The sequence below is a fragment of the Triplophysa rosa genome, linkage group LG11 (genome assembly GCF_024868665.1).
Source record: "Triplophysa rosa linkage group LG11, Trosa_1v2, whole genome shotgun sequence".
NCBI classification, from domain to species: Eukaryota; Metazoa; Chordata; class Actinopteri; order Cypriniformes; family Nemacheilidae; genus Triplophysa; species Triplophysa rosa.
The window spans coordinates 984,619-1,002,165 of record NC_079900.1 but is presented as its reverse complement, the minus strand read 5'-3'; the positions used below and the strand labels follow the sequence as shown (position 1 = coordinate 1,002,165).

General features: G+C 38.6%; 1 protein-coding gene and 1 pseudogene across 1 annotated transcript; one reads left to right on the top strand and one right to left on the bottom strand.

The window, feature by feature from the left end:
* Positions 1–1,834: 1,834 nt before the first annotated feature.
* On the top strand, positions 1,835–5,133 carry LOC130561128 (gastrula zinc finger protein XlCGF28.1-like; annotated as a pseudogene).
* Positions 5,134–13,889: 8,756 nt separating this feature from the next.
* On the bottom strand, positions 13,890–17,523 carry LOC130561141 (uncharacterized). The gene is made up of 2 exons (XM_057345299.1): positions 16,331–17,523; positions 13,890–14,727 (listed from the first exon to the last, which is right to left on the bottom strand). Exons 1-2 carry the CDS (start codon positions 16,600–16,602, stop codon positions 13,992–13,994), a joined length of 1,008 nt encoding a protein of 335 aa, XP_057201282.1. The 5' UTR covers positions 16,603–17,523; the 3' UTR covers positions 13,890–13,991.
* Positions 17,524–17,547: the final 24 nt, after the last annotated feature.

Here is a 17,547-nt window from a genome sequence, read left to right as displayed (position 1 = left end):
AAGAGAGTCTTTTGCAAGACCCTATACCAACGCTATTCTTTAAAAGGGTGTTGCACTGCCTGATAGACCTTGTCCTTGACATAGTCAACTGTTGATGGGTGATTTTCCTAATGCTTTTAAATGTGCTGTTGTGGAGTCTCTTTCAAAGAAAAGAAACCTAGACTCATCTCTTCCAGAAAAGTACAGACGTATTTGTATCATTACAGTTTTTAAGTAAGATTTTAGAAAAAGTTGTATTACAACAACTTTATCAATTCTTAGATTAATATAATATTCAGGAACAATATCAGTCAGGTTTCAGACAAGGTCATAATACTGAAACAGCATTATTAAATGTAACCCTGGGTATAGACACATGTATGGCTCAATACGTTGTAATGTCCTTACACTACTAGCATTTGTCATTAGAAACATAGAATATTTCATTTCTTTAAAAAACCCTCAATGTAATACTCATTTGACCTGAGGAGTCTGCCATTTTCTTTTTGAGTGACATTAAATGGTTGCACGCACAGGCCAGACACAGACATTAATGAAGACACACTAATCGGGTGCTGTAAGATAGACAATATGTAAAATAAATGCTAAAATAATAAAGAAAGAGAATAAAGACGATATTTGTCGTATTTGTATACATTTTAATCTTGTTGGTCAGAAACATACTGTACATATTATTAACCAAAAGAAATTGCGAACTTAATTGTCACACTTCAGTATAGGGGGCAATACTCACTATTAACAAATCATTAACTACGACTTTTTCCCTAATAAACTCTTAATTTGTTGCTTATTAATAGTTAGTAAGGTAGTTGTTAGGTTTAGGTATTGGGTAGGATTGGGGATGTAGAGTATTGTTATGCAGAATATGTGCTTTATAAGTGCTAATAAACAGCCAATATGCCAATAATATGCATGCTAATAACAACTAGTTAATAGTGAGAATTGCCCCCTATACTGAAGTGTTACCAACTTAATATATACTATATATTTTTAGCCATTATAAAATGCATTTTATTCAGATTTAGATTTTTTAAAGTTGATACTGTCTCTCTCTCTGGCTCGGTCAGCTTTATTACTGAATAAATAACCAAACTGCAAGCATCTTGCTACTGTGTTTATCAGTATATTCTCATAATGTATAAAGTATACGATAATGGTGGATGATAATGTCTTAAATAGTCTTAACTGTTTTAATGACGGTAGTTTAAAGTCGTGATTGTGTTTACTCTGAACAGATGCTTACTCAAACGTGTTCACTTATGGTAGCAGTACACAAGATTGATGACGTCACTATAGATCTGCTCATCTGTTTTCTAAGTAAAATGTCACTATAGAGTGATCTAAATCCTGATGTAAATTCATTGTCATCATGAGCTTTCTGTTTGTGTGTCGTAAGCAGTGCAATTATATATAATTTAAAGCCGATTTCCATTTTTTTCATATAGTTGTATTTTGGCCAACTGTTGTTTGATCCTAACAAATCATACATAAATAAAAAGCGTATTTATTCATCTTTAAAATGATGCATAAACCTTAATTTTTAAAAATTGGACCATAAAACCAGGGTCACATTTGTGCTGTTGTGCAACTGTGCCATCTGTTGGCCACATCACAGTTCAGTTTCAATAATTAATTTCACTATAATCTTTCACAAGGTCCCATTCAGTCTTTATTAAAGATATTGAGCTTACATTTTCACAGAATGTTCGTTGCATTAACGGCATAAGTTGGTTTGTAAACTGCACTGGAAGACACGAGATGGCGATATGCACCTAAACATGATGGTTGCGAGCGAGGGACGCATGCGCAGTGTGAGTAATGACGCGCAGGCATCACTTCCGGCCGTAGCTGTATCCCTTCTAGTCACAACCTGCAAGCCGATAGCCTCTATTCTGAAGTGACTGAGGTAAGTACGTTGTTTTTTTTCTCCAGAATATAAAATCATTATATTTGATTTCAGAGCTTTGGTAAAGCTTCATTTCCAGATCCATATGGATGAAATGAAGCCTCACTAAAGATTCAAACCTTTGAGAGAATCGAAAACAGCGCCGTCTGTTTGTAGCAGCTAAAAGCCTGTTGAAAAGAAGCGTCGTCATAATATGTTTAATGCACAAATGTGTGCGCGCGCGCGTGTTTGGTTTCGCCACAATTTATCCATATAATATTAATTTATTAATAGTAATTTACCCATTTGTGAAGGCGTAAAGTGAGACTTTTTTGTCGTCAATCACGTGACTTCTGTAAAGCACGATTCGGTTGGAAACAAAGATAAATTCTAAACTTACCTGAAGTTTAAGTGTTTTAACAACAAATTTAACTAGGAAATGATGCTTCTTCGAATCAGTTGTTGAACCAAAATAATTGACTGTTTCGAAGCACTTTACACACACTGGCAGCATAAAAAATTGCTTTCTGAATGAATTGCAGCTATTTTCATTAATATTTCATCATTATTTTAAGCTCTTGTGTATATTTCTGCTCAAAAGAAACGTGTGTGTTTTGAACAGGCTGATGTAAATGCAGAATTTGTTATCAATTTTAAGTGTTTTGTTATTTAAAAGGTATGTATTGTCCCCCCTGATTTAAAGAATGTAATGTGTTCATTTCAGATATGACGGAAGTGAACATGTTCAGTCAATCAAAACTGAATGAAGCTGATGAGAAACAGCAGTATGTAAAACCAATACAGAATGCTTCACAAAAAGGAACTCTGACAGCAGGAGACAAAAAGCATGGAAAGAGAACTCCAAAAGACGGACAGATGAGAACTCGCAGTGAAGAGAAACCTTTCACGTGCCGTGAGTGTGGAAAGAGTTTTACATCGGAAAGTTACTTTCGGACACACATGAGGACATGTCATCAGTGTGGAAAAAGGTTTTCAAACTCTGGTAATCTTAAGACACACATGAGAACTCACACTGGCGAGAAGCTATTCACGTGTCATCTGTGCGGGACGAGTTTTGGCTTTAAAGCAGTCCTTAGCAGGCACATGAGAATTCACACTGGAGAGAAACCTCACACATGTCTACAGTGTGGAAAGACTTTTACAAATAAGAGTGACCTTAAGATTCACATGAGAATTCACACCGGAGAGAAACCTCACGCATGTCTACAGTGTGGAAAGACTTTTACAGAAACAGGTCACCTTAAGGCACACATGAGAATTCACACCGGAGAGAAACCTCACACATGTCTACAGTGTGGACAGACTTTTACACAAACAAGTCACCTTAAGATTCACATGAGAATTCACACTGGAGAGAAACCTCACTCATGTCTACAGTGTGGAAAGACTTTTACAACCACAAGTCACCTTAAGGCACACATGAGAATTCACACCGGAGAAAAACCTCATGCATGTCTACAGTGTGGAAAGAGTTGTACAAACACAAGTGACCTTAAGACACACATGAGAATTCACACCGGAGAGAAACCTCACAAATGTCTACAGTGTGGAAAGAGTTTTACACAAACAGGTCACCTTAAGACACACATGAGAATTCACACCGGAGAGAAACCTCACAAATGTCTACAGTGTGGAAAGAGTTGTACAAACACAAGTGACCTTAAGACACACATGAGAATTCACACCGGAGAGAAACCTCACAAATGTCTACAGTGTGGAAAGAGTTTTACACAAACAGGTCACCTTAAAGAACACATGAGAATTCACACTGGAGAGAAACCGTTCACATGTCAACAGTGTGGAAAGAGTTTCAGATGTGAAAGTACCCTTAAGACACACGAGAACTCACACTGGAATTAAACCTTTTGCCTGCATTCGGTGTGGAAAGACTTTCAGAAGTGAAGGTGTCCTTAAAAAACACATGAGAGGTCACACTAGTGAGGAACCCTTCAACTGATCAGTCCAGGCAAACAAAAAGTGTATTTCTACATCACATCTAGAGAGCGCTTTTGTGTACTGTTCATGAAACCGGTTACAGCTATTTTATTCAAAGATTATTAACGAAAATAGACAACATCCAAGAAGAGTGTTCTCTACCATAGATCGTCTTTTAAATAACAACCCTTATAATTACCTATCAGCCCCCTGTAACTATGCGTGAAGGTTTTGCTACATTTTTTAATAGTACGATAAAACTGATTAGATCTGCAATTGATGATACCGATTATTCTACCTTGGGTAAATTGTCATGTTATTCTAACCAGAAAATGGAGATGTTTAGTACCCCTGGTAGCACGCTCCATCTGGCTTACGTCTATTTGACGGCTGCATTTACCTCTGCAATATAGTTTGCTCATCTGCAATACGTCTCGGAGAGTTACACACTTATAACACTTATAAGTGTAAGGCCTGAATGCATGTAACAGGCGTGCTAAGTCTGCTGTTGACTCTTGTGGAAATATTATTCAGTTAGAAGTATGATTTAATTACCAATATAATCAATAAGTGTTTTCTTTCATTAAATCATTAAGCTGTGTGCTTTTATCATGTGCTTGCTATTTTACTCAGTGGAAAATTACTGTGATAAAGACAGAGTGTGTGTGACAAGAACAGGAAAAGAGGGGGTGAAAACCACAAAGAGGAACAAACTCTGTGTGTACGTGCAGACACAGAACAGCTTGTTTTGACAAGTCTAACTAAGTCAGCACACACACTCAAAGAGTCACACAGAGAAGGAATGTTATGAATTAATCCACTGCATATGTTTTAAGTATAATCATGAGTTGTGATGTGTTTTAATGAACCATAGGATTAAGAAACAACGCTGCATAATTAAAGTATTAGATGATTGAGTGTTTTTGCGGTGAAAAATATGTTGTTTTGTAGGAACTAACAAAGAAGGATGGAGTCAGATAAACGTGGTGCACGGTGATTGGTTGCCAAGGAGCAATACTCCCTGGAGACAGAGGAGGAGTCAGAAAATGAGAACGACGTCAAATACTGTATAAATATGTGTGTTTTTAAATAATCTGGGTTGTTGTTGTTGTTGGCTTGTGGTGGAGTGTGGAGATCATCTGACAACCCAAAGCTTTGTTACTCTTTGAAATCTGATGAATAAACTTCAGTTTTGAACTTAAAAGTTTCTCTTTGAATTTTGAACATGCAGGACTGCCTCAAAAGTCCAACACTGTACAGTGGCTGTTTTATTGATTAAAAATGATTTCCCATACAAACGCGTTTGCTTTTCTTGTTTTACATATTCATACACAAGTAACTATTAATAGACATGAATACACTAGAAACTATTTACATTCCGCCCAGCTGTATCTGATTATAGTAGTGAAGGAGTAAGAACAACAGAACAATCTGCTGCGTTTTCATTCATCTTATTTGATAAACCAAAGTCTCTTTAGGCAAATTCTCCACACTTGGCGGCCATGTTTGCAATGCCTCTGGACACTGGGCAGCTCAGTCATACTAGACCAAGTCCTATCTACTAGAATGTGGGAAGGGCAATCGATGGCTAAGCTCAAAATGAAACACCACTTTACCCAGCAACAATTAAACCTGACATCAACATTTCTCAAATTTGAACTGCATTTAAAGGCAGGGTGGGTGATCCTGTCCAGAAACATTTTTTGTCATGTTGGTTGGAAATCTCTTGACATCCTGATAGCAATCAAGAAGTATAGTGGTCAAATAATATTTGTATAATTATATATCGTCTGTGAAAGGCGTGGGACCAAAAAATGTTCGCCCTATCAAAACGTTCTGGCCGAACGCTGTGACTGGTCATGTGCACATTTTCAGCCAACGTATTTTGCTCAGAGTTGTCAGTCTTTAATGATTGAGAGTCTCTCTCACTCTCTCTCTGCTGTGTTTTCATTCATGTCATTCTCGTTGAATCACAGGCTGAATCCGAAATCAAGTACTTCCATGCTATATAGTAGGCGAAAATGAGTATGAGTCATGAATAGTATGTCCGAAACTTCAGTATGCAAAAAACAGTAGGCGAGAAATACCCGGATGTTCTACTACTTCCGCCGAGATACTACAGGTGCTGGTCATATAATTAGAATATCATCAAAAGTTGATTTATTTCACTAATTCCATTCAAAAAGTGAAACTTGTATATTATATTCATTCATTACACACAGGCTGATATATTTCAAATGTTTATTTCTTTTAATTTGATGATTATAACTGACAACTAATGAAAATCCCAAATTCAGTATCTCAGAAAATTAGAATATTACTTAAGACCAATACAAAGAAAGGATTTTTAGAAATCTTGGCCAACTGAAAAGTATGAACATGAAAAGTATGAGCATGTACAGCACTCAATACTTAGTTGGGGCTCCTTTTGCCTGAATTACTGCAGCAATGCGGCGTGGCATGGAGTCGATCAGTCTGTGGCACTGCTCAGGTGTTATGAGAGGCCAGGTTGCTCTGATAGTGGCCTTCAGCTCTTCTGCATTGTTGGGTCTGGCATATCGCATCTTCCTCTTCACAATACCCCATAGATTTTCTATGGGGTTAAGGTCAGGCGAGTTTGCTGGCCAATTAAGAACAGGGATACCATGGTCCTTAAACCAGGTACTGGTAGCTTTGGCACTGTGTGCAGGTGCCAAGTCCTGTTGGAAAATGAAATCTGCATCTCCATAAAGTTGGTCAGCAGCAGGAAGCATGACAGAAGCGTCTCGCCTGGGCTAAAGACAAAAAGGACTGGACTGCTGCTGAGTGGTCCAAAGTTATGTTCTCTGATGAAAGTAAATTTTGCATTTCCTTTGGAAATCGTCAGAGTCTGGAGGAAGAGAGGAGAGGCACAGAATCCACGTTGCTTGAGGTCCAGTGTAAAGTTTCCACAGTCAGTGATGGTTTGGGGTGCCATGTCATCTGCTGGTGTTGGTCCACTGTGTTTTCTGAGGTCCAAGGTCAACGCAGCCGTATACCAGGAAGTTTTAGAGCACTTCATGCTTCCTGCTGCTGACCAACTTTATGGAGATGCAGATTTCATCTGACCAAAGTTGTGTTCTTTAGGACAAAAAACTGATATTGTCATCTTAGAATCCACACAATGCACAGACACATATATCAGAGGCGGATTAACCATATGGGCAATTGGGCAAGTGCCCAGGGGCACCAAGACTTTAGGGGCACCAAATAAACCCGCAATACAAAATATATATTTTTTATAAATGTACATAAGCACTTGTTTTTTAAGACTTAAGTCACGCATCTGCGCTAAATAGGCGTGGCACCATGTGCGGGAATACCCCCACTTTCAGATAAAAATGGTTCTGTCCTCCGCACTTTTTCGACACACCTCCCCAAAATTCCCGCCCATGTTATCTGGTTAGTTACATAGATTTGAGTGAATTAACATTCAGCCAATCACAAGTGACTGCTATTAGGCGAGTCGTCTTTCGTGTAGCCTACACTTTAATCTTCAAACAGATGGAAGCGGGAACGATGCAGAGCGCATTGTTGTAGCGGAGACTAAAAATGCGGGGATTAGCACTGATTAATAAAGGTATATATACATGGCATGCGTCAGAAATAAGATGTTATAGTGCCGATATGTATGCTAATAATAGTACGTGGAGGTAAGGCCACTATTGAAGATCCAAACCTGGGTTTTAAAGTGAAAGTGAAGAACGGTCGGTGTCATCACTATAGCAATCAATTCATATGTGTCCTTTTTAGTGGAGTACACTTTTATCTTAGTACTTATGTGATCGTTTAGTAAGAAGAATTACACATACTGTGCTTAAATAGAGCGTTTGAATAGCTGTATAGCAGTTAAAATAGAACAATAACGTTTCATGTTATTTTTATGAATAACCTTGCTATACATTGTAATCTGGTGAATGCCACTTTGGTGAATTAAAGTCCCAATGTCCTGAAAATCTGTACATTGTTCCATTGTCCCCCTAATGTGAATACATACATGCAAACTATAGTGTGTGTGTGTGTGTGTCCCTGTACCCCCATTTTGTGGCACGCACAACATTTACACTGTTAAAAAAATGTTAGTGATTTTTTTAAAATACATCAAAACCTGAAATGTAACATTACAACAGAAAGCAGGTGCCCCTTAACTACAGTAGGCCTAATTGTTAAAAATACTTAATGGAAAAGAGTTGTTTTTGTGTTATATCTACAAAAGTGTCATGTTAATGTATAATTCTTGTAAAATAGTATATTGTAAATTGCTGAGTTTCATTCTTATAAAATCTTTTAATATATAAATCTTTAATGAGTGGATTCTTGCGTGTGGGTTGATGGGGGGGCACCTCTGGGGCTGTTGCCCAGGGGCACCATGAGGTCTTAATACGCCTCTGCTGTAAATCATCTGCAATTAATTTCAGATTGGAATGTTTGCTTAAAATTGTGGAAGAAGCTGTACTGTATTACTATTATATCTTTTAAAATATTTATTTTGATGCATGCATGTTTAATCACTTAAAATGTTCTTTCTTTTTTGCTATCATAGACTCATCAACCAAGAAACTCTTTTGGGAACAGGCACAGAAGTATGTTTTTGTGCATGCATATTGTTTTGTTCCAATACTAATAGGAAAATGTGGGGTCCATGGATGCCGTAGTATTTCCAGCTTGGAGCAGGCAGCCTGATGAAGCTGATCATTATCTGCTCTGTGTTAAGTTTCTTTTTATAATATTTTTAGCCCTAATATTTAAATTCAACAGATAGGGTTAGTGAGTTCTATTTTCATTGATATTAACAAAATACCCTTTGCAGGTTATGTTGGTAGCTAAGAGGGAGATACTTTTTCTTGATTCTCTTCGCCCTGATGGTTTTGGAGATAAGACTTACAGAACCATATTTAGGTTGAGACTTAAGATAATTTACTGGCCTTGTTCCAGGCATATTATTTGGTTACAGTTTCCAAAAGGAGCCTCGTTCTCAGGCTTCAAGTTTGTATAGAGCCTCGTTCACACGCTTCAGTTCATCAAGAGCCTAGTTCTCAGGCTTGCACGTTTGTATAGAGCCTCGTTCTCGGGCTTCAAGTTTGTATAGAGCCTCGTTCCAAGTTTGTATAGAGCCTCGTTCTCAGGCTTCAAGTTTGTATAGAGCCTCGTTCTCTTTGTAAGAGCCATTCCTGTATAGAGTCTTGCTTCATGTATGACACGTAAGCTCGTTCCTTTTAGTTTCCAGACGTTTGTATAGAGCCTCGTTCTCAGGCTTCAAGTTTGTATAGAGCCTCATTCTCGGGCTCAAGTTTGTATAGAGCCTTCGTTCAAGTTTGTATAGAGCCTCGTTCTCAGGCTTCAAGTTTGTATAGAGCCTCGTTCTCGGGCTTCAAGTTTGTATAGAGCCTCGTTCCAAGTTTGTATAGAGCCTCGTTCTCAGGCTTCAAGTTTGTATAGAGCCTCGTTCCAAGTTTGTATAGAGCTCGTTCTCAGGCTTCAAGTTTGTATAGAGCCTCGTTCATCGCTTCAAGTTTGTATAGAGCCTCGCTTCAAGTTGTAGAGCCTCGTCTGCTCAAAGTTTGTTATAAGTCAGTTCGTGAGCCTCGTCTCAGGCTTCAAGTTTGTATAGAGCCTCGTTCAGTTTGCTATAGAGCCTCATTTCAGCTCAAGTGTAGCTGTTCTCAGCTTCAAGTTTGTATAGAGCCTCGTTCTCGGGCTTCAAGTGTTGTATAGAGCCTCGTTCCAAGTTTGTATAAGAGCCTCGTTCTCAGGCTTCAAGTTTGTATAGAGCCTCGTTCTCGGGCTTCAAGTTTGTATAGAGCCTCGTTCCAAGTTTGTATAGAGCCTCGTTCTCAGGCTTCAAGTTTGTATAGAGCCTCGTTCCAAGTTTGTATAGAGCCTCGTTCTCAGGCTTCAAGTGTATGTATAGAGCCTCGTTCTCAGAAGAGCCTGTTCTCAGGCTTCAAGTGTATGTATAGAGCNCTCGTTCTCGGGCTTCAAGTTTGTATAGAGCCTCGTTCCAAGTTTGTATAGAGCCTCGTTCTCAGGCTTCAAGTTTGTATAGAGCCTCGTTCTCGGGCTTCAAGTTTGTATAGAGCCTCGTTCCAAGTTTGTATAGAGCCTCGTTCTCAGGCTTCAAGTTTGTATAGAGCCTCGTTCCAAGTTTGTATAGAGCCTCGTTCTCAGGCTTCAAGTTTGTATAGAGCCTCGTTCTCGGAGCTTCAAGTTTGTATAGACCTCGTTCCAAGGTTTATAAGCTCTTCATTTCAGAATAGCCTCTTCTCAGCTTCAAGTTTGTATAGAGCCTCTTTCCTTGAGACGTCTTTGTATTATAGAGCCTCATTCCAAAGGGTTTGTATAGAGCCTCGTTCTCGGGCTTCAAGTTTGTATAGAGCCTCGTTCTCAAGTTTGTATAGAGCCTCGTTCTCAGGCTTCAAGTTTGTATAGAGCCTCGTTCTCGGGCTTCAAGTTTGTTATAGAGCCTCGTTCCAAGTTTGTATAGAGCCTCGTTCTCAGGCTTCAAGTTTGTATAGAGCCTCGTTCCAAGTTTGTATAGACCGTTCTCGTTCTCGGCTTCAAGTGTTGTATAGAGCCTCGTTCACAAGTTGATAGAGCCTGTTCTCAGGCTTCAAGTTTGTATAGAGCCTCGTTCTCGGGCTTCAAGTTTGTATAGAGCCTCGTTCCAAGTTTGTATAGAGCCTCGTTCTCAGGCTTCAAGTTTGTATAGAGCCTCGTTCTCGGGCTTCAAGTTTGTATAGAGCCTCGTTCCAAGTTTGTATAGAGCCTCGTTCTCAGGCTTCAAGTTTGTATAGAGCCTCGTTCCAAGTTTGTATAGAGCCTCGTTCTCAGGCTTCAAGTGTATGTATAGAGCCTCGTTCATCAAAGAGCCTAGTTCTCAGGCTGCACAACTGATAATTTAGTTATACGTTATGTAATTTTGTTCTCTTTGGAATACCAGACACATTGCAAGCTTCATTGACCCAGGATCCTGGACCGAAAAAACAGGTAGAGACCTTGAGGTATGTTTTAAATGATGGAATTATGTCATGACTCTTCCTCATCATGTCATGTCTTTCATGGTCTTGTGGCAGAGTCATGGCAAAGCCTTAGGTTTTGTGTGGAGGGAGACATATTATTGTTATCATGACGCAATATGCGCTCACTCCAGCCTCGTCTTTGGCCCCGCCCCTCTCGTTAGCTTCCCTTCAGTGTTTCATCCCCGACACTTGTCCCTTGTTAATTATCCTTTGTTTGAATCCCTATATAATACCCTCATGTTTATTGTCTTGTGCTCGTTCGTTGCTGGTTGCATGTTTGCTGTGTACCCTGCGTGTACTCCTTGCCTTGCCTTGCCTATTCCGTGTTTGTTAGACGTTGTGTCGATCCCTGTATTTAGTTTATTTTTTGCCCCCTCTTGGGAAGTGTTTTGTTTTGTATTATTCTTTTGTTACCATATCCCTAGTCCGTGTGTTGTTATAGTTTTCCCCCATTGTGGGTGTTTTTTTTTTGTTTTGAATAAACTTTTGTTAACCCCTTCACCGCTGCTGCCTGCGCTTGGGTTCTTCCTCTCGTACCGTGACAGAATTGTGTCAAGCTAATTTATGTATGTAACTAAACATGTTTATTACACTGTGCTCTGGAATACTTGATTCCGATTGGCCAGTTGCGACATTCCAAGGTTTGATATTCCCAGATAACAAGCACACAAAACACATAACCCAGATGCTGCAAATCATTTTGACAGGAACAGTTTAATATTACACAAAAATGTAATATAATTGTCTTTTAATAACATTTGACATTACATTTACAAATGATTAAACCGAATTGCCTGTTCCTCTCATTTGAACATAGTGTCTTACCTTAAAAACTGAAAGGAAACTGGTTTTCTTCACGGAAGGTCTATATTCATTAATAATGAGCTAACAAAATATATCAAATCAATATTTCATGTTCAATAACTAACTTGTAATAAGTGGTATAATGTACAGACAACCAGCTGTTATCGCGAAATAAAACCCTTCAGTGTGATACAAGACCACTTCCCGTCTGGTCCTGATCACACTGTCTGGGTTTATTCTATTATAACAACCTGCTGCCTGTACATCATCCCTTACTTAAAAATAGGAGTTGTTTTTAAAACTAACTGTGGACTTTTGCTTTTCAGTCCAGTGGGGATTCTTGTGATGTCTACATGTTGATGGTAATAATGTTTTAATTTATCAAAGCTTTTAGATAATAAAATCATAGTCTTACAGTATTATTTGTGTTTCACAGTATGCTCTCAGCATCTGCACATTATGTCCCTTAACATTCACAGAGGCAAGCTGGATTTTCACACAAGTATGTCATTGAACTACTGGTATGTGTACATTTTTTATTGTGTTTTAGGAGGAGGTGCCATTGATTCTCCAGTGGTGGTGCATTAACCTCATGGAAAGGTTTTGCCTAGAAGGGTATGATAGATTCAACAGATATTATTTCAGTATCTTGGGAGTAATAGCTAAAGCCATAGAGTGCATATACATTTACATATATTCCAAAGGCCTTTAACTACCCAAATAATGTGGCAATTATTTAATAAATATGACCATTTACACTCAAATTTTATTTTATGCGGTTTTATCGTGTATACCACAGTAGGCCTAGATATATAAATATATTACTGTATGCCTGGAGGTTGCCTGCCGCCGCTCATACATTCTATTCATATAAGTTTTCAATTTTTTTTGTTTAACAGAAATAATTTCATTTAAAAATGATAAACCATGTACAATCTTTTAAATAAATGTTATGTTAAAAATTGGATGTAAGTGCAAATAAAGTCTGGAAGAAAATACTGCTGCAAATGACTGATTGTCATATCCACTGCATTGCCTATTTTACTCATTCATTCCAAGACTGTGGTGGCTACATGCCGGTGATTTAACTAGAAATATTTATATACACACTGATTGACGATATTAGTAACAGTTAGACTGCTTTATTGTAATTGTGATGCTTTTTTGCGATTCCTTGATTAATGTAAAGAAAGAATATAAAAAAGTAAAAATCTTTGTTTTGGGAAAATTTCATGTTTTATGGCTACACATGTAAAAAGGAAAGACTGCATTTTAAATATTTTAATCGGAAATAATTTTACATATTACAAAATCGACTTTAGAGGCAGTCCTGCATGTTCAAAAATTTGCAGAGAAACTTTTCAAGACTCTAAACTGAAGTTTTATTAATCAGATGTAAAAGGTTTACAGCGCTGGGTTGTCAGACGTTCTCCTCTCTCCACCACAAGCCAACAACCCAGATTATTCAAAAACACACATATTTATTCAGTATTTGACGTCGTTCTCATCTTCTGACTCCTCCTTTGTCTCTAGGGAGTATTGCTCCTTAGCAACCAATCACCGTGCACCACGTTTATCCGACTCCATCCTTCTTTGTTAGTTCCTGCAAAACAACATCTTTTGCAACACATCTTTTGCACCCTGCAGTCAGTTGCTAGTTTGAGGAAGTGTTCCCTAGAGACAGTTTCATGTGGCAAGACAACATGTCAAAATACTTTCAGTAAAAAACACTCAATCATCTAATGCTTTAATTATGCAGCGTTGTTTCTTAATCCTATGATTCAATAAAACACATCAAAACTCATGATTATACTTAACACATATGCAGTGGATTAATTCATAACATTCCTTCTCTGTGTGACTCTTTGAGTGTGTGTGCTGATTTAGTTAGACTTGTCAAAACAAGCTGTTCTGTGTCTGCACGTACACACAGAGTTTGTTCCTCTTTGTGGTTTTCACCCCCTCTTTTCCTGTTCTTGTCACACACACTCTGTCTTTATCACAGTAATTTTCCACTGAGTAAAATAGCAAGCACATGATAAAAGCACACAGCTTAATGATTTAATGAAAGAAAACACTTATTGATTATATTGGTAATTAAATCATACTTCTAACTGAATAATATTTCCACACGTCTTTTAGCAGTATGTAAAACTAATATACTTTTTATACTGTATTGATTCACAAACACAATAGTCATACATTCACATTTAGATGGGTGTTGTGTAAAAAAATCTGAATTGGAGAACTTTGAAATGCTGAAGCACTTGTCCAGTTTTGACCCAGGGCAAAACTTATTGGGCAGAATTTTACTCTTGTAAAATACGAATTACCGTTTGGAGCGCATCTATGGCCTCACCATTCATAGGTCCACCAAGAATGTCTACTTCTTGAAATTGTTGCATTTGTATTTGGCTCGGACTGAATTGGTTAACAGGAACACTGACTACTTCCTGCCGGTTCAGCACAGGAACTGAAGCGACTGCACCTTGTGGAGCTGTGTTGGTTTCAAAAACCTCAGCCATGGCAGTAAGGGGTTGCGCTTGTCTTTGTAGATATCCTTGGACAAATAGCTGGTACGGAGTTTGGTGGCCAACAGTTCGTAAACCATGGTTGTTCCACTGATCTACGAACACTTCAATATCCCGGTTTATCTGTGGCAGATAAACATAATGAAGTGCCCACATCTGAAGTTCATTGGAGCAGTTGATGATTCTTTCACTTTCAAGGAAGGAAAACTGCTGGTGATATACATGTGTCACACCTCGCCAAAGATCACCCCACAGTCTTTCTATTCGCTGGTTGTGGACACTTTTGCCACGGATAGCACTTCCTCTTTCCCATCCACGGTAAGTGTTCATGAAGAGGCACACATCATTGTTCTCTCCTCCGTGGCCACATCTGACTCTAGATGGCACCCCATACTTGGAAGTGGAATGAACAAACTGTTCAAACACTGTGCTGCTTCTGTTGTTGTCTGAGGCCCACAAAAACACCACCAGCCTGCTGAAGCCACATATTCCCCCATGGATCACTATTCTCCACCTAGAAATGAAACAAAATTGCATTGAGTACTAGTTTATATTACAAACAAATTAATATAAGTTGCCTGGAAAGATCTTAGGTTAAAGAAGCTGCCATTAGAGAAGGTAAGGTTGGTCTATTTATCTGTGTGGAGTGGTCATGACCTCTGGTTAGTTATAATTATTACTCTAATAAAGTCTTCATGGTCTAGACTAAAAAAAAAGTTATGTTTAGCAATGAGTTGCAGGGGGAAGCCACCTAATTGGTCTGGTCTCTTTCCACTGGCAGTGACCAAGACTGACGAGTTTGTCACCGTGAGATCCATGTATAAATGACCGGCACGAGACTAAGCGACATGAGAATCGGATGCATAAATATAGAGTAAAGGGCCGTTCACATTATAACGATAACTGTAACTATAACTATATTTACGTCCACACCAGCAGACGATGTAGTGTTCTCAGTCACTAAAATGAATGTACATGACCTGCTGCTGATGCTTTCGTTTTCATTCCCGAACGTCTTTTCTCCAAAATATGACAACAAAGGCTGGATGCTCTCTGAAGGCACGCTCATGTCCAGGACGTAAAGCATATATTTTGCCAGCTTGCTTAGACTTGCGTTACATATAATATCCCGCCGTAAACACACCGCTTTCCGACTACAGTCTTTAATTCAGACATAAAACATGCGTTGCGATCACCAATAGTGAAACGTTATCCATCACAAACTGTCTGACAGTATGTTTTATCGTTCATCAGCTGGAAAAAAATCATCCTGAACGTGACCCCAACGATATCGTTCTCCATATCTTTATCGTTATGGTGTGAACCCCGCTATTCTCTTGAATTAAGAACGATTTTTATAGTTATCGTTATAATGTGAACGGACCTTAAAGCAGGAGAGTGAGCATATAAACGCAACTATCATTTTGTCTCCTGCCAGCTGTCCTTTCTTCGTCTCCGATAGCAGACCTTTACGATTGGGGGCAGTCGTGGCCTAATGGTTAGAGAGTCGTACTCGTGACTAGAAGGTTGCCGGTTCGATTCCCAGGGCCGGCGGGTAACGACGAGTTACTTGCCCTTGAGCAAGGCACCTTACCCCTACTTGCTCCCCGGGCGCTGCAGTGATAGCTGCCCACTGCTCCGGGTGTACGTGTGTTCACCACTTGCTGTGCGTGTGGTCACTACTCTCTGGATGGGTTAAAAGCTGAGGTCACATTTTGGGTATGGGTCACCATATCTGACTAATAGGTCACTTCACTTCACTTACATAACCAAAACATGAAACAACACAAGGGTATGATTTTGGATGAATAACAAAAGAGTATAATCTATTATATACATCATTATAGAGAAAAGATGTTTTGGACGAAACGGATGCTTGAGTAATTTTGTCATGCGACTCAACATTTATTTCAACATGTTGAATCCCTTTCTTTCGGTAAAACATGTTTCAAAATAACCTCAAATGTATATACTTTAAATTGATAAAAATCCAAGTTTTGATAACTACATTTTTTATTTTACACCAAAAGATTTACAGTATAGTGCGATTACTTTTCAGATTAGTAAGTGAAATGCTTTCACTTTTGAGACTTGTGAATCCAGTCATCCTCATTTACCTGATCAGTTTGTGGTTTCCATCAATATGCCACAACGAGTTGGGACCTGCAACACGGTAAATTCTTCGGTGCAGTTTTTGGGCCAACGCTCTCTGCGCAGCTCCAGTGGGATTCACTCTAACCATACTGTCTCTCACTCTCATTCGCTGCACTCGAACACCTACTGCTGCAAGCCTGGCCCGAACGGCATTTGCCCCAATCTCGTCATTTTCTCCAACTAAATGCTGAACAATTTCATCTAGTTGGGAATCTGACAGACGTGAATATCTCATCAAGTAAGACAGGTTGAACTCCCTAGGAAAAAGATATATTTCAGTGTAAGTGTATTTGCTTTTTAATTAACATAACAGCGCTTTTAAAAGTCTCAGTTCAAGAGACCCAGTATATGATTTTTACAAGGAAAAAGAAAGTGGAACAAACAAAATTGAAGTTGTATAGTCAACCAATAGAAAGAGTGTGATAATTTAGGTATCTTTGATGAAAAATTAAATTGGAGGTCAAATATTTAGAAAATTGAAAATTAATGTAAGGGTGTACTTAATTGTATGACATCAATAACTAAGCATGATTGGGGAGCAAATAAAAGTTCACTGCTACAGATATATCAAGCTTTGATACGATCTAGCATAAATTATGGATGTGTAGTATATGGAGATGGGTGCAAATCAGAACTGAAGAAATTGGATAACATACAATCTAGAGCATCAGAATCTGCTGTGGAGCAATAAGATCAACCCCTCTAGATGCCATCAGAGTTGAAATGGGGGAGATGCCATTAGATTTGTGAAGGAAGAAGCTAGCGATGATGTACTGGGTTCATTTGCAGGGAAGTGATGACAAGCACCGCACACGCACAGTGTTAAAGGATTGCTGGGAATATACAAAAAAGGAGGAAACAGTTTTGGATGGATATATAAAAAATGGGTCAAGGAGTGTGGTTTAGAGAAGGAAAACATCTGCCGCAATTTGCCATTAGATGGTCTGAAATTTCAGATTCAGCCTGGCATTTAAGGTTGATGTTGTTAATGTTCCGCGTGATTAAAATCAAGTTCTTAATGTTGTTTTTGTCTGTGTGTTTGTTTGACATATGCTTTAAGACTGCTAATTTATCCATTCCACACTATACTGAATGTGCATAATGTGTTCTTAACATGCATATATGTTGTTGTTTAATATTTCTCTATAATACAGAAGCTGTGTTGTTCAGCTTTACAGAG